The sequence below is a fragment of the Gopherus flavomarginatus genome, chromosome 2 (genome assembly GCF_025201925.1).
Source record: "Gopherus flavomarginatus isolate rGopFla2 chromosome 2, rGopFla2.mat.asm, whole genome shotgun sequence".
Lineage (NCBI taxonomy): Eukaryota > Metazoa > Chordata > Testudines > Testudinidae > Gopherus > Gopherus flavomarginatus.
The window spans coordinates 254,712,090-254,730,234 of record NC_066618.1 but is presented as its reverse complement, the minus strand read 5'-3'; the positions used below and the strand labels follow the sequence as shown (position 1 = coordinate 254,730,234).

At 42.2% G+C, this 18,145-nt stretch overlaps 1 protein-coding gene across 2 annotated transcripts in view; it reads right to left on the bottom strand.

The window, feature by feature from the left end:
• NECAB1 (N-terminal EF-hand calcium binding protein 1) overlaps positions 1 to 18,145 on the bottom strand; it is a 126,818-nt gene that overhangs the window by 81,715 nt on the left and 26,958 nt on the right. For both annotated transcript variants that reach the window (XM_050941079.1, XM_050941080.1), the window contains one exon: positions 6,645 to 6,753. In XM_050941079.1, the coding sequence (XP_050797036.1) occupies positions 6,645 to 6,753 (109 nt within the window). The remainder of the gene's footprint in view (positions 1 to 6,644; positions 6,754 to 18,145) is intronic.

Genomic DNA, 18,145 nt, shown 5'->3' with positions numbered 1-18,145 from the left:
GCTTGCCTAGCCACCACTAGAGGGGGACAGAGTGCCATGCTGAGCAGGCAGGGGTTACGCACACATGAAGACAGACAAATGCAAAAGTGCCATCAAGTTGAGCAAAAGGCCTGGATAAATGTGGCCAATTAAAAAACAAAACAGACAACCCAACATATCCTCACATATTTCCCACGGGAGTGTTTTCCCGGCCACTTCTTATACCGTGCTTTCCACTATGTGCTTGCTGGATGATTTACATTTCAGTAACCCAGATGGCTGTGCCTATTGCACTGCCTGTTCTCAGATATCAACTGTAGCATTTCAAAATGTTCCTTATTTAAAATCCCAACTATTAGTGCTGTCACAAATTCTTCTTTCTTGATAACCAAGTCACAATATTATGCCTATTATTTCCACTCATTCTCCAGACCGGTTTACCTTTGATAAAAACTAAGTTCACTTGTGCATTATATTTCTGTTTCAGAAGAATGAAAAGCAAAGTCAGACATGGAAGTAATAGCCACTATTTTTAGAAATCAAATATGTACAATGAAAAGGATCAGTCCAATGTAGTAGCCCATCAAAAGGACTCAGCCCCCTGCTGAGTCCAGACAAGGATTACTGCAAAACAAGACTGCTTTAGTGAAAAGTCACATTTAAATTATATGTAAGGAAAGTCAGGTGCTGGAGGAGTGTACAGGAAGGGACGATTCTGAAGAACAGGGTTGGAACTCTGTCTGAAGGAGCTTAATCTGCTAAGCAGATGCATGTGGTATCCCACCTAGTTTGCTATTCAGTATGAATAGGATTGTATTTTAGTTCTGGTTCACGTTTGTAAGATCAAATTTATGTCTCAGTTTGAATCTTCAATTTTAAGAAATGAGCCTTTTATTCACAAAACAAATAATGCCTATCTGACATGCACAAAATACCTAATTATTCATTTAGATGGATTTATGCTGCTTTCTGCTTTGCGGATTATAAATATTAAGCACTTTGGGTACATTAGGAAAATTTAGCTTGCTACATCCTATCCTCCTATATTTGAGCATAATCAGCTCACATTGCATTTTCTCCTTTATTGTCTAATAGTGGGAACAGTGGTTGTGCATTAATTAAGACAATTGAAACAAAAAATGGTCTATGGCTTGTTGAACAGCACTGGTGTGTGTATATGAAGAGTATGTGGCAGCTTAAACAAACTGCATAATCGTAGTAGCAGAGCATCTCCCAAGAATTTAAAAACAGAAATATGGATCTCTTTCTTCTCAGCCTGTAGGATCAATAGCTCGTGTGTGTGTGTGTGAGAGAGAGAGCGAGAGAGAGAGAGAGGTTTAAGGTTTACGTGTGAACACACTATATGTTTGTCTATGTGAAGAACTTATCAAAGGAAGGCTAAGCTTAGAAAATGAGTTTTCCCATTCCGTTATACACCTGGTGAGGTCCATTGTCATTCTGATTTCTTGCAGGAGTGATCTCACCATGAAAGTTCATCAGAAGTTTCTTCACTTATACTAACAAGCTTTCCTATGTTGTTCAACAGTTTCACTGTGCCTGTAGAACATAGTTGTTGTGGTCATGGAGGCAGAAGTGATCTCTCAGATAACTAGAGCTAGTTCTAGGGAGGGCTTTGAACGTTGAGACCTTGAACTGGACTCTGTATTCAGTGGAGACAGTATGGAGGGTGGAGCAGCAGATTGGTGTACTCATAGCAACCTGTGTTGCTAGGGCAAAAGGCCGTTTTATGTTGTACCAGCTGGAGTTTTTCAGGGCACATAGCTTCATTCCTAAATATAATGAGTGGCACTAATCAAGCCTAGCAATCAAAAATGCATGAATGGTGTGACCAGATCTGATAGGATGGCATACAATTTTTTGGCCATTCACAGAGGAAATGCATGTTTTTTGCATCTATGGCTACTTGCACTGTGCACTGTGCACTGACTTATTTTGAAGGCAGATGCCCTTGAGAGGAGAATGTTGTCAAGAAGGAGGCTCTCTGAAGTGCCTCCCTCTTCCTATCAGTGTCTTCCCAGAGTTTCCTGTGTTAAGCTTTAACCAACTGGTCTTCATGCAGGTGGTAATTTTGCTTAAACACTGAGAAAGCAAAAAGATGGTGCGTAATGTTTGCTTTATGTGGAGTATAGAGTTGGGTGTTACCCACGTGCTGTTGACACTTCAACTCATCAACTCTGACTAAAATTCCTTATAGATGTTGTATAGTATGGGGAGGAGGCCTGAGTCTTGTTGAACTCTTACAGGTGAGGTCTTTTATAGGTGGAGGAACAGTTAGCAACCCTTTGGATTTGGGCTGAGAGGAAGGACTGGAGTAATTTCAAGGCCTTTTCCGCTCAACTTCTTGTAGGCAGGAAGGAGTGTTTATTGGTCAGCACTATCAAAGAGCTTCAGCATGATGAATATGGATGAGCTTTTCTCGTGTATGGACAAGTGCTGTCTGGCTTGAAACCTGCCTGAGAAGGATCCAGAATACTGGCAGCTTACTGCTGGTGTTGGAGACTGGCTTTTCCATTAGCTTGTGTAGAAAAGGGAATTTAGACCTCGGGTGATAATCTTTAAGGGTTCTTTAGTACAGGACAGTTTACTGAATGTTTTAGGAAGGTCCTGTGGACAAGATACTCCTTTCACTCCAATTTTGGACTGGCAAAACTCAGTTGCCTTCAAAGGAGTTCTGTCTGATTTACATCAGCATAAGTGAGATCAGAGCCAAGCCCATTAGGAACACACAGATTATATACAAAACAGGTTTCCTAGCTGTAATCCTTTCATGGTTTTATCTAATCAGGAAGGCAATACTGATCACGAAGACTACTTCATTGACAATCATAAAAAAGTGGAGAGGCTCTTAAATCATCAAAGTACTGAGTCTCTGAATGTATATTATGTATTACTATAGACGAAGGAACTTGAATACTAAAGATTTGAATTCATGTTAATATTGAACATGATTGAGGAGAAGAACAGAAGTCTTATTAGGTTAACAAATATCCTTAGGGCATTTTAAAGAGTTTTCAGGTTTCTGTCCCTAGAAGCTGCTTATTTAACATTCAGACCTGGAATGTGCATTTTGCATGCATAATAATACTTATGATTTATTTTAGTTTTCTTTGCTAAAGAACATGTTTTTTCTGTGTGAAGCTTTAGTCATAGCCCATAAAAGCTTATGCTCTAATAAATTTGTTAGTCTTTAAGGTGCCACAAGACTCCTTGTTATTTTAACAATGCCATTCAGATTGAAAATTAATTAAAAAGTAAATTAACTGAGTTGCTTCCTACAAAACTGTGCCATCTAGCTTTCAAAACGCTTTGTTAGAGGTTGAGCTAAAACTTCCAGGGGAGTTGGGCGCAGTCTCACCTCTGGCTAGCTTTCCATTTCTCAGGTGATAGGTTTGGGTTTGGATAGGGATAGAGAAAGTCGGAGACATGAGGCCTGGTATAAAAGGCCTAAGGCCAAGTCAGGTCCTGCTGATATAAAGCAAAGGTAGCAAGAGCAAAGCTATGAGCAAAAGTCAGGCCCTGTTACAAAGCAGATGCCTGCTCTCAGGTTTACTACATCAGCAGATCTCAACAAGGGGTCTGAAGCCCCCTGGGGGGCTGCAAGCAGGTTTCGAGGGGGCTGCCAAGCAGGGTTAGACTTGCTGAGGCCAAGGCCAGAAAGTCGAAGCCCCACTGCCTGGGATGGAAGCTCAGGGCCCTGAGAGCGACACCCAGGGCCACAGCCGAAGCCTGAGCAATTGCCCTGCTTGCTACCCCATAATGTCAGCCCTGGCTTTTATGTGCAGAAAAATAGTTGTGGCAAAGGTGGGCCGTGGAGTTTTTAATAGCATTTTGTGGGGGCTTCAGAAAGCAAAAGGCTGAGAATCCCTGCACTATGTGATACATGAACTTGGCAAAAACACGGCTAGCACAGTAAAAACACAAGCTCTCCTAGGTGCTAAGTATTCATGTAGGAAGGCTAGAAATAAAACACCCTGATATAGGGTTATGGTTTAGACACGCTCCCCGAAGATGGTACAGGGACACACTGACCTCTCTTAAAGATAAGGTCAGGATGACAGGTGATGGATAGACATGTTTTGATCAAACCAACAGGTACAAGGGTAAAAGTGGTAACTAACTTCTTGTATCAGTGTATAAAAGATGGGTCGCAGAGGGAGTGTCTTTGTCCAGCCGAGGGGGAAGCAGTAAGTCCTGCTGTTCACTGAGCTGAGTCCATTGTCAGAGGCATATATGTATTGAGTGTGTCTCTGTAGCACATACAGGGCACTAATATTGTGCCTTATTGGCAATAAACCTGGTTGACCTTTGCTACTGAACTGAGTCTGTGGTCTTCTTGGGCAGTTTGATCAAGGTCTGCTGTATGGGCTATCTGGCCAGAGCCAGGGCAGCACGCAGAGAGAACACACATGCAGCCAACAACTGAGAACAGTTGGCTCAGGTGACTAGGTTTCACCTAGAAAGCCCTGGGCTATCATCATAAGAGGGAGCCTGCTTCATCAGAGATAGGGAGACTAGGGGCTAGGAAAGCTATAGGGCTCTCTGAAGAGGCCTAGGAGAGTGACCTGGGACCAGATACCCTGTGGAAGGATTGAAACTGAGACAGCAGCAGGGACTGGCAGTGCATGAGATCAGAACCTTCATGCACAATAGAGTTAATGTCAGTTACTGCATTAGTGTCTTCATCTATACAGTACCAGTAAGTACTACTGAGACAAGTAAAACTGATCTGCTGAGTTCGCACTGTTTCTAAACAGAACCAAAAAGCCAACAATGACTGGTGCAAATGGGATGGCTTTATAACCTGTTAGGAACCAAAGGTAATAAATGCCATCACTTCGGTATCTTTTGGACGACAGAAATGGCACTCAAACTGAATGTAGTCCACATGAAAGGTACTAGATTGGTATCAGTATTAGATACACCTTGCTAATTCATACCAATAACTGAGAGACCCACTGAATTACTGAATGGGACCTGTTTTCAGTAGGAGTGAAAGTCAACCTCTTCACAAGGATATAAATGCCAATTAAATGTAGAGCTTGAGGGACATGGGGGGTTAATGGCAAAAGAGTACCTGTTGTGGACTCTGTATGATGGGCTGCTATGAATCAAAGCAAGGATGATGCATCACAGAAATACTTTGTCTATGTCTTTTGACAACTACACTGTCATCTACGTATGGCTAGTAACTATGCTATATTATGTTTATTTAATGTCTTAGTAATGGTCCCCTACAGCGGTCCACTTCCCTGTCTTTGCTGAGAAGTGGGAGGAGGTCATCAGATTTGTATGTGTGAATCATGCAGCATGCAGATTAGCCAAGTACTGTTCTGATTAGCTAGTAAACTACCGTATACACTTGATTATAAGCCGGTTCGTTTATAAGCCGACCCCCCCCACACAAGGTGGATAAGTAAAAATGGAAAATTTTTGTGACTCATTCATAAGCCGACCCTATAATTCAGGAGTCAGCAAACTTTGGCTCCCGGGCCATCAGGATAAGCCACTCGTAGGCCGAGATGGTTTGTTTACCTTGAGCGTCCGCAGACATGGAGGTAAACCTAAGTAAACAGTGTTCCAGTGCACCAGCTGCTTACCCTGATGGGCTGGGACAGCAACTGATAGGGAACTGTATTTTAGGGGGAGAAGCTGGGAGTCTTCTGGCTCTGCTGGCTGTGCTGCATCTCCTTGCTCCCTCTGTTGGGGGGAGGGGCTATGTCCCACCTTTCCCTCTCTATACCCTATACCCATACTATATATGAACTCTATACCCGTTCATAAGCTGACCCCCTTCTCTGGTGCTTCCCTTTTTTACTAAAAAATTCAGCTTATGAACAAGAATATACAGTAGCTTATACTTGGAATTAGTTGGAAAAAATCCAAACTTTCAATTATTTTTATGGAACTTTTTTTTGACTGCTCTTTAGTCTATACAAAGATTACACACCACATGGGGAGGAATGATATAATTTTCCCCCAGTGGCCTGGCAGTTGCATTAACCCACTGCAGAGAGAAAGATACTTGGGACAAGAAGTTGATTCACTCTCTATACCCTTCAACCCTCAGCTTCTGCTGACCCTGCCAAGAAGTCAGCCACTCTGAAATGTAATGTGAGTTTTTGATTTCCAAGAAACATGAATGAAAACATCAATCCATTTCCTACAGAGCATCAAACAGTCATCAGGTGGTAATGTTTGCTCACTACTTTCTATGATGATTTCATGCTAATTACTTGGGGGCAAACTCTCTGCTCAAAACCCAATTCATTCTATGAGGGCAGAAATCTACCCCCTCATCCTGCAGCCATGTAGCTGTCCTAACAAGGCTATTCCAGCCTGAGAGCTGGAAAGGACCACAGCATCTCTTCCCTTTCCCTGATTCCATCTGCCCTTATGAGAGGACCTACACGGTGTCTGATGCCCACACCACATTCTACAAGCCTGTATTTCTGAATGTTTGGACACTTAAACATATGTAGATCAGCTGACGAGAAGTTTTGCTTTTACTAGAGTACATAATTGGGCATTATAATTTCCCTGAAACAACTCTCTTGTATAAAAACAGCTTAAGATTTTTTTTGCCAAAATTAAACCTTTTTCCAAATACAAAATGTAGCACTTGGTTGTAAGCCGAGGATACTTACTTAGTATTGTGTGTATCAATGGTGTGAAAAAGCTCGTGCAAGTCTTCTCCACTCAGGACTCCATCAGCAAAGTAGGCTTTGAATTCCTCAAAAGACAGTTTGCCATCATCTGAAACCAAGAAAACAAAACATCGTTAGCTACGGATACAATTTGTTGTCTCCTTTAATTAATCTGAACATAGAAAAAAATAGAATCATGGGACTAAATGTTTAGATTAAATTTATTTGGAAACTTGATAACCAATTGTGTTCAGGCCACGTAGTGAGTATTAAATTAAATGTATCAATAATAGTATATCTGTCAATCAACCTTTACAGACATGTAAAAGTAATTGATCAAATAATGTAACATAGTATTTATGTAATCGGCCCTGCAAAATTTAACACAAGTGTTTCAAGCCATGGAGAGAAGGTTACTACCTGTTTATTGTCTGACCCTGAGAGTACCACCTTTTCTCCCATTTATATCTATATAGTTTGTTTGGTGAATGGCAAATGTAATTGCAGCTGTAGGTCCCATCATCAGCTAGAAGAAATTCTAGATACTTTGGGCCACTTTTTAAAAAAAAAAGTCGCCTTCTGTGTGCAAACCCGTAGGTACATGCGATTCAGATATTAGCATCTGCATATGCAGGTGGCAGAATTTCAATCTGCAAGCCCTATGATCTGTAGGCAAAAGTGGTAAATTCTATCACCTCTGCACACCGATATTCTCAAAAATTGCAGCTGTACGTACTTTCATGGGCACAAGCAGCGGTTGGGTTGCTAAGAGCCGCCCTTTAAAAATAGCTCTTAGACTCTGTTACTGGGTGTTAAGTTGTAGGACACAGCATAGAGGTGCAGAGGTTTTCTGCTGACTCTTCGTGAAGTCAAATGTTAGGATTCTGCACAGTGACATAACACACCCTGGCAGGCAGAGCAGGTGGGTCCTTTTGGCAACCCCAGTGGGGCCAGCAGAATTCAGATGACTTGTTTAGCCTAACCAAAAGAAGGTTGAGGGGGGATATGATTGCTCTTTATAAATATATCAGAGGGATAAATATTAGGGAGGGAGAGGAATTATTTAAGCTTAGTACCAATGTGGACACAAAAACAAATGGATATAAACTGGACACGAGGAAGTTTAGACTTGAAATTAGATGAAGGTTTCTAACCATTAGAGGAGTGAAGTTCTGGAACAGCCTTCCAAGGGGAGTAGTGCGGGTAAAAACATATCTGGCATCAAGACTAAGCTTGATAAGTTTATGGAGGGGATGGTATGATGGGATAGCCTGATATTGGCAATTAATTTAGCAATTGATCTTTGATTATCAGCAGGTAAATATGCCCAGTGGTCTGTGCTAGGATGATAGATGGGGTGGGATCTGAGTTACTACAGAGAATTCTTTCCTGGGTGCTGGCTGGTGAGGCTTGCCCACATGCCCAAGGTTTAACTGATCGCCATATTTGGGGTGGGGAAGGAATTTTCCTCCAGGGCAGATTGGCATTGGGCCTGGAGGTTTTTTGCCTTCCTCTGCAGCATGGGGCACGGGTCACTTGCTGGAGGATTCTCTGCAGCTTGAGGTCTTCAAATCACGATTTGAGGACTTCAGTAACTCAGACATAGGTTAGGGGTTTGTTACAGGAGTGGATGGGTGAGATTCTGTGGCCTGCATTGTGCAGGAGGTCAGACTAGATGATCATAATGGTCCCTTCTGACCTTAAAGTCTGTGAGTTTATGAGACTCCACGGGTAAAATATTGAGGCACACAACCACTGTAGGTTCTAAAAATGATTAGGCGCAGCACCCAGCACAATGGGGCCCTGATGAAGATGACAGGTCACTAATTCAAAGCAATCTGGATCACTTGGTAAACTGGGCACAAGCAAACACTATACGTTTTATTGTAGCTAAATGTAAATGTATACATCTAGGAACAAAGAATGTAGCTAGACTTACATGGTGGACTATATCCTGGGAGGCAGTGACTGAAAAAGATTTGGGGATGGAGACAGATAATCAGCTGAACAGGTGCTCCCAGTGTGATGCTGTGGCCATAAGAGCAAATGCAATCCTAGGGTGCATGAACTGGGGAACCTTGAGTAAGAGTAGAGAGGCTATTTTACCTATGTATTGGGCACTGGTGCAACTGCAGCTGAAATACTGTGTCCAGTTATGGTGTTCAATTTATCAACATCCTTCTTGAATAGTGAAGAGGATTCAGAAGAAAGCCATGAAAGCTGGGTAAGCTTGGGGGAGGGATAGCTCAGTGGTTTGAGCATTGGCCTGATAAATCTAGGGTTGTGAGTTCAATCCTTAAGGGGGCCATTTAGAGAACTGGGGTAAAAATCTGCCTGGGGATTAGCCCTGCTTTGAGCAGAAGGTTGGACTAGATGATTTCCTGAGGTCCCTTCTAACCCTGCTATTCTATGAGAGTAATCAAAGGATTAGAAAACATGTCTCACAATGACAGACTGAAAGAGCTCAATCCATTTAGTTTAACAAAGAGAAGGTTAAGGGGTAACATGATTACAGTGTATAAGCACCTACATGGAGAACAAATATTTAATAAGAGTCTCATCAGTCTAGCAGAGAAAGGTATAACATGATCCAATGAGTAGAAGTTAAAGCTAGACAAATTTAGAATGGAAAGAGGCAGTTTACTGCTAAATCCTACTTATGGGACTGGTTTCATAGATTCCCTTCTGTCAGTTAATTTCTAGTGTAGAAAATGTAGCCCATTTCTTCCATCTCAATTAGCTACACCTTGACCTGACTTATTAGCTGTTGCTAGTTGTTTTGCTTACTTTTATTACTTTTAACTTTATTTTTATTGTTTTTATATAAAATATAAACAAAAAACACAACAAAATATATATATATATACATGCACAAGATGGAGACAACATATAAATAACAAAAGTCAAAGTTAATTATTTGCAAAACCTGGAAAAAATTAAACCAGAGGAGGCCATGCAGGGTATCACTTATTAAAATGACTAAATAGATAAATAAGTGAGAACATAATCTCTGAGTATCAGAGACTGTGATGGAATGTCCACCCCACACAAGACTGGAAGGGGTTAAGGTGGCTGGGTAGGCCAATTAACTGCTCAGCGTGCACCTGGAAGAGAAGCCAGGGAGCAGGGAATGAATTAGACAGGAGGCTCACTTGGGCAGAACAGGAGAGGCCTCTATAAAGCCCAGGAGCTGAGGGCAGAAAGAGATTGCAGGGAAGTGGTCTGTAGTCACCCTTGGGAAAGGAGAGAGTTTGGGACTATAGAGGGTAGTCCACAGTTACTCCCCAAGAGGAGCAGACAGAATTATTTTTTCCATCAATCATAGAATATTAGGGTTGGAAGAGACCTCAGGTCATCTAGACCAATTCCTGGCTCAAAGCAGGACCAACACCAACTACATCATCCCAGCCAGGGCTTTGTCAAGCCGGGCCTTAAAAACCATTAAGGATGGAGATTCCACCACCTCCCTAGGTAACCCATTCCAGTGCTTCACCACCCTCCTAGTGAAATAGTGTTTCCTAAATGCAGTAGTAGAGAGCTCACTAAGCCAATCTGTGTATGAGGAAGGAAGTGCAGATTTCCATTTTCTCAAAATAACCTTTTTGGTCACTAAAATAGTTACAGCAATCCATTTCTAAATGTTAATTGGTAATGCCAACTCATCCAGCATCCCTAGAATACACAAGCTTGGAGAAGGAAAGATAGTGGCTCTTGAAGCTTTTAAAAGAGACTGAATATGGTGTTTCAGAATACATGCTTTTTTGACAGGTATTGAGGGTGTGCAAAAGTTTGGTATATAGCTGTTTGCATCTCCAGCATTCATTGTGTTTTGTCAATCTAGCCTTGAACAACTATTCTGGATCCTGTAATACCTTTTTATATTTGTTCTGGAATAATCACAGGGCTAAAGAACTTGAAGTATCTTTTCCATTGAGCCAGATGTCCTCCAAGGTCTCTGTTGAGGTAGTAAGGCTTTTCCCCCTTTTTGTCTGTGACTTTTGTTTCCATATTTCTTAACATTTTCTTCTAGAGGTGAGCGAGTTTAAACAGACTGGTTTTCCCCTGTCCTTGCATGAATTCTTGAGTGTAGCCTGTGACGAAGTGGGAAATTTCTTAATGTTTTGTGTGTGCCTCTGTTTCCCCTATGTGCTGCATATTTACCTAGGTGGTGAGACAGGTTGTGTGATCTTTGAAGAGACCCCTAGACAGCAGAGGTGACTGCCATCCAAATTCCTAGGCCCAGAGGATGGGTAGACGTTTCGTAACATAGCAACTGACCTCCCCCTCCCCATCCCCGCCAAAGCCAGTCGGCTGTGATGAGAACAGAGAGATGAGGTGGAGGCCAGGTGACTGGTTTGCCTTGGAAACACACAAAGGATGGAGGAGTGGCAACTGGGCATGACTGAGGGTGGGCTGTTGTAAGCTGGTCAGTCTCCTGGTTTGGAACTCGGGAGGAGAGCCAGGGCTCTGGATCTCTCCAAGATGGACTTTGCTGTAACTTCCTGCTCTCTATGCTAACCGGAAATGTTCTATACTGACTTCTAGAGGACTAATGAACCCTTTTGGTTTACAATGCTGGCTGAGAGTCACTGCTGACTGTGGAAATTGGGGGTGCATGGCCTCTTTGGGGTGTGTGTAAGGCTTCCCCAGGTGTCCTACTAAGGTGGACTCTCTGTGGGGAGCTCACAGTATGAACAGGAGTGCTGAAAGCTCCAAACTCAGTCTCAGGAGGCACTGAAGCCAAGGAGCCCGGAGGGGGTGTCACACTGAAGTGAGTGCTGTCTGGGTTTCATTCAGAGCTGTTCCAGAGCACTGAGCCTGTGCACCCATGACATAACTATGGAGAAGGGAACTGTGGGACAGCAGTAGCTGCTATTTGTTATAAATGTAATTGAAGAATGCCAGTCTAACATCTTGTATTATAGCATTATTTTTTGTTATTCCTTTTTCCATCCAAATTATCTTAAGCATGGAGTAGGCCTTGATCCTGAGGCGCAGGTTATCTCAGGGTGGTCTGAGAAAAGAAGTAGTAAGATTGGATGCTGTACTTGTCTTAAGGATGTCCCATGTAGATGCAAAGATTAGATTATTTCTTAAAGGAAGGGGTGGCCTCTTAAGGTATATAAAAGAAGAAGGGGAACCAGACTGTACAGCTAAGCTTTTTTTGATCTGGAACCAGGACTGTGTGTACACAGAGCCACTGGAGGGGAATATCTTTACAGTGATAAGAACATAAGAACGGCCATGTCATAAACAGATAGCTAAGGGTTAATGTCTCTTTCACCTGGAAAAAAAGTAACCTGAAGCACCTGACCAGAGGACCAATCAGGAAACAGGATTTTTTCAACTCTGGGTGGAGGTAAGTTTGTGTCTGAGTTCTTTGTCTTCTGTCTGCCTCTCTCTCAGCTATGAGAAGGATTTTTCTATTTCCTGCTTTCTAATCTTCTGTTTCTTGTAAGTACAAAGAGATCAGATAGTGAGTTATATGGTTTTTTTTCTTTTGTATTTACATGTCTATAGTTGCTAGAGTGCTTTAAATTGTATTCTTTTTGAATAAGGCTGTTTATTCAATATTCTTTTAAGCAATTGACCCTGTATTTGTCACCTTAATACAGAGAGACCATTTTATGTATTTTTCTTTCTTTTTATATAAAGCTTTCTTTTTAAGACCTGTTGGAGTTTTTCTTTAGTGGGGAACTCCAGGGAAATTGAGTCTGTACTCACCAGGGAATTGGTGGGAGGAAGAAGTCAGGGGGAAACCTGTGTGTGTTAGATGTACTAGCCTGACTTTGCATTCCCTCTGGGTGAGGGGGGAAGGGAGATTGACTCTCGGTAATTCTATTCTCCAGGCTGAGAACGGGGAGGGTGGAATCTCTCTGTTTAGATTCACGGAGGTTGCTTCTGTGTATCTCTCCAGGAACACCTGGAGGGGGGAAGGGAAAAGGTTTATTTCCCTTTGTTGTGAGACTCAAGGGATTTGGGTCTTGGGGTCCCCAGGGAAGGTTTTTGGGGGGACCAAAGTGCCCCAAAACACTAATTTTTTGGGTGGTGGCAGCAGTACCAGGTCCAAGCTGGTAACTAAGCTTGGAGGTTTTCATGCTAACCCCCATATTTTGGATGCTAAGGTCCAAATCTGGGACTAGGTTATTGACAGGCCATACTGGGTCAGAGCAAAGGTCCATCTAGCCCAGTATCCTGTCTTTGGACAGTGGCCAATGCCAGATGCCCCAGAGAGAATGAACAGGTAATCATCAAGTGATCCTTTCCCTGTCACTAATTTCCAGTTTTTGGCAAACAGAGGCTAGGGACACCTTCCCTGCATTTGGAATTCTAGATAATATAGATATAAATCTGGCAACCCTCTACCTCTAATTGCCCAGAAGTTTCTAAGGGCCTTGTTTGACAAATGAGGTTGTTTTTTTTAACCCCTATGAATTGCACAGTAAGCCTATTTATTTGCACAAAGAATGAGAGAGATACCTAAAAAGGCAACAGGCTAATGACATAAGTCACTCTTGGGCAGATGTTCATTTTGGCCAGGGGCGGCTCTAAGGATTTTGCTGCCCCAAGCACGGCAGGCAGGCTGCCTCCGGTGGTTTGCCTGTGGAGGGTCCACTGGTCCCGCGGCTTTGGCGGACCTCCCGCAGGCTTGCCTCCGCAGGCATGCCTGCGGGAGGTCCACCGAAGCCACAGGACCAGTGGACCCTCCGCAGGCAAGCCGCTGGAGACAGCCTGCCTGCCGCCCTCGCGGCGCCGGCAGAGCGCCCCCTGCGGCTTGCTGCCCCAAGTACGCACTTGGCGTGCTGGGGCCTGGAGCCGCCCCTGATTTTGACTATGCCTCTTCTCCCCAGTAAGGATAGAGGGAGGAGATGCCACCTCTCTACATCCTTGGAAATTTATCTTTGCATATAGTCCACATTTGTAGCAACAATTTTGGGAAGATTAGGACAAATCTTAATATGTAAATAAGTTATTTCCTTGAATATTTGAAATGGGAAATGCTGAAACTGAGAAGGGTCTTTTAGATACATCCATTGCTTGCTGTTTATTCCAGTTAAGGCAAAAAACACAGTTCTCCACACAAATGTCAACTACAGTCAATAATGATGGAATTGATTTGAATGAACTCTCCAATAGAACAAAAATGTCATTAGCATATAAACTGATTTTGTATTCTCTCCTGTTTAGAGCCGCTCCATCAGTGGCTGAGCAGCGTATGTACATTGTCAGTGGCTCAAGAGAGAGATTAAAAAGGAGGGACAGGTGTAAACTTTTAGAGAATAATTGGAACAATTTACCAAGGGTTGTGGTGGATTCTCCATGACTGACAATTTTTAAATTGAGTTTGGATGGGGGTTTTTTCCTAAAAGAGATTCTCTGGGAATTATTTTGGGGAAGTTCTATGGCCTATGTTCTACAGGAGGTCAGACTAGATGATCGCAATGGTTCCTCCTGGCCTTTGAATCTATGAATCCTACTTGAGGATTCTAGATGCTGATGTAATACAAATAACATTTCAAATCTTTGCAGAGGCTGACTCACAACAGCATACCCCTACTTCTCCAGAGAACGCAACTGTCCTACGTGTTCTAGAACACTCTAGTAGAGCATCTCACCAGCTTTGCTCTTCAACATGGGGCCGCCCAGCCTGGGGTCAAGAGAGTGTGCTCTGCCCATGGCCTAAGCCTTCCTTTTAAAGACCTGCTTCCTTAATGGGGCCCAGCTGTATTGACAGTTTGAGTTGTGACAGGCATGTTCCCCCTCCTCTTTTCAAGGAAGCTTATTTATTCCTCTCTGTCTTGTTGGCAGCATCCACATACCCCATAACTCTCCTGTCAGCTCAAACGCATGAGTATAAAAGGCTTCTTTTTTTTGTTGAGCTTCTCTGAGGCTGACAAAATTAGTAGGAGGGGAAGAAGGGGTCCTGCAGGGAAAATCCCTACAAATAGACAAACTCAGGAGAATATTTAGGTTGTTTTGTCATTTAAGTTAACAATAAAAGAGAAGCCAGGAAGATGGTAGGCTTTGACTAAATCCTGTGAACTGTTTTAGGAGCAAGGTGGAAACTTTACTTGCTTTTACAGACTCATTTAATTTAAGCTCTCATTTAAGTTATCAGTTTTTCAATGAGTTGTGCATGTGTAACCATTGTAAACAATTGTGTTAAGGAACAGATCCAGCTTCTGATCTGTGTTGCTCTTTGTAGAGATGATAGTAATCCATTATTTTCCCTATACTCTTTGAAAGAGGGCAGTTTCAAAAAATGGAATTTTAATACAAAAAGTCCTAGTGAAAGCTTCAAATATTCAAGATTTTGAAACATAACCATGTTGGCTGGTAAACTGCACAACCAAAAACACTTGTTAGAGACAGAGTAGGAAAACATGTGCAGGAGTTATTTCAATAAGGGTTAATATAAATCCACAAAGTGAGTATCTTGCCTTACAAATCTGATTGAATTTTTCTGGCAGTAACACACAGAGAACAAAAGCAATGAACGCCATTAACCTGAACTTTCCGAGACTGTTTTTAAATATGGCACATGAATACACAATGTAGAAAATGCTCACTGGGCACAGCAACAGAGCTACAAACTGTTGAATTCAAAGAGCGAGAGACCATTGTGTTAAGGCAGCTCAGGACAGACATGGTAAATAGTGAAGTGATACTACAGTCAGTAAGTATAGCCAAAATTTTCCCTAGTAATCTGTATATCAAACTGAGTGAAGAAATATTCATCTAGGCAATGATTCAAGCCTTCAGGGACGGAATAAACGGAAAAGAGTAGAGGAATAGAATACTGAGTGACTTGGATGGACTAGGAGCTTGGATGGTGCTTTATACAAGTTGCTGAAGACAAAGAGCAGCAGACCATTCTTGGATTAAGGGTAGATGTAAAACACCCCAAAATACAAGGCTGTGGGTGAAATCCTGACCCCACTGAAGTCAATGGGAGTTCTACTGTGATCCCTCCACACTGAAGAGCAAACCTGCTGTTCCTCTGCCATGTCTTCATTCAACAGAAATGAGTGGGTCACATTCTGATTGATTATATCAGTGTAACTCTATAATAACTCCACTTAAATCAATAGAGCTACTCCAGGTTTTTGTGGGCAGATCAGAGCTGAATTTGACCTAGTGTATCAGAGCACTAACAACAAGGCACAAACAAAAGCCAAGGAAATAAACATAGCATTCACACTTACAAGAGGTCCTGAGCCTACAGAAGTGGTCTGTGGAGGTTGTGGAGAACAAAGGTGGGAGAGGGAAGGTTGGTATTTGTGGGAAGAAAATCTGTGCTGCTCTGAAGTCTTTTGGGAGAAATGGTAGTGTTGGCTCAGTAGGTTGACAGATTTGATTATGGTGGATACATTCAGAAGCTGAGCCAACCGTCTGCATGAAGTGCGAACAAAGTTTTCAGTCTGAGGTTGTGTAAACCATTCAAGCAATTTTTGGGGTGTTTCTAAACGTTTGAGTTCACATAGTTATTCTTCATCTTCTAGCGACACTCTGACTCACTCATACAACAAGTACAGAGAATGAAGTGGGGGTGGCCTGAATCCAGATATTTACCACAATCCTGCCTCCTTCTCTGGCCATAATGAGGCAGGGGTCCTCTGGAAAAATAGTACATTAATATGTAATTAAATACTGGACTGCAACGCACATCCTCAGGGAGCAATGTTAAGGATTTTCGCGCTCTCTCACATTTTTTCTGCTCAAACTCACAATCTTTGCGCAGATTCAAAATTGGGTAAATTTAATTTCTGTTTCAGCTAAACATTTGGGGTTTGTTGATCGCTGTGTTTGACATGAAAAGAAACAGATGGTAGCTGCAGATAATCAACCTTTAAAGTCTAAATAAAATGTCATAAGTGACAAAAAGCCAAAAAATCAAGGTGGCACAATATTTTGCTTTGTACATGCAGTTTTCTGTGACACAACTGCCATAAACAGCTGTTTGAGAATCTAAATACAGCTGCCATTTGGCACTAGAGACACAGTGTGAATATCAAATAAGTGTTCTATGAACAAGCTTTTCTTAATATATATCATCTTTGGCTGTAGTTTAATCACTTAATAGAGATGCTTTCATTGAGCCATTTACTCAAACTGCCTCCTTCACCTTTCAAAAAAGAAGGCTTCAAATGTAGTAGTATTGGTTATGCATGAGGAAGGAACATGCATGAAATCAGTGTTCTCTCTGGGAACCTTTCTTGACCATGGTTGACTCAGAGAGAAGAGAGGTCTATAGTATCAGTTAGGATACAGAACCCTGAGGCACTCCTCTATTAACCTGGTTCTACTCTTAAGGAGACCTGATCCTGTGCCATTAAAGTCACAGGGAGTTTTGCCAATAGGGAGCAGGACTGGGTCTTATAGTGGTTTGTTTTCTATTGCTTAACTTGTTAAATTCATAATCCCTGAGCAGATTTGCCTCTTGCCTCATGGTTACTTATTTTCACTAATGATCCTATGAGACACGTAATCTCAAGCTTTTTGAAAATCCAAGTAAACAGTGTCCACTTTTATCTATTAATTTAAAAAAACCCTGACAGGTTATAGGGGCTTTTTCAGAGTCTATGAAGGTTTGACCCTGTCTTGTTGTTCTCATCTAAAAGCTGTACTAGGCTGTCTTTAGTTACACTCTGAGCTGTGATTCACCAGAGCATTACTCTAATTTTATACCAGTGTAAATTTGCAGTAGCACAGTGGTCAGTCAGGCCCTCCATCAGTTTCCTTGGTACTGAGGTGAAGTTCACAACTAGATCACCCTCAATAAGGTTCTCTTAAAGCAGCACCTCAGAGTATCCTCTGCCTTTTTGGTCTTCAGGAATGGCTGCTGTTTGTAAGAATATGCTTTGTACCTTTACCATTGTGTCTATGTCACACATCGTTTCTCTCACAACCCTCAAATATCATTTGGTCCAGGTTATTTAGTGCAGTGGAGCTGAAATTTCTACCTTATAGACTGCATACTTTGTCATGGGTAAATATAAACAGAGGATGATTCATGAAAGACAAATGTTTTTGAATGCAGTGTTGTTGTAGCTGTGTTGGTTCCGTGATATTAGAGAGGGGCATCAGGGCTGCCCCGGGGGGGGCAAAGTGGGGACTTTGCCCCAGACCCCCCAGGGGCCCCCACAAGAATATAGTATTTTATAGTATTGCAACAGTTTTTAAATGGAAGGGGCCTTCAAAATTGCTTTGCCCCAGGGCCCCTGAATCCTCTGGGATGCCTTGGGGGGGACATAATCGTGGTCTATAAAATCATGACTGGTGTGGGGTAAATAAGGAAGTGTTATTTACTCCTTCTCATAACGTGAGAACTAGGGGTCACCAAATGAAATTAATAAGCAGCAGTTTAAAACAAACCAAAGGAAGTATTTCTTCACACAACACACAGTCAACCTGTGGAACTCTTTTCCAGAGAATGTTGTGAAGGCCAAGACTATAACAGGATTCAAAAAAGAAATCGATAAATTCATGGACGATAGGTC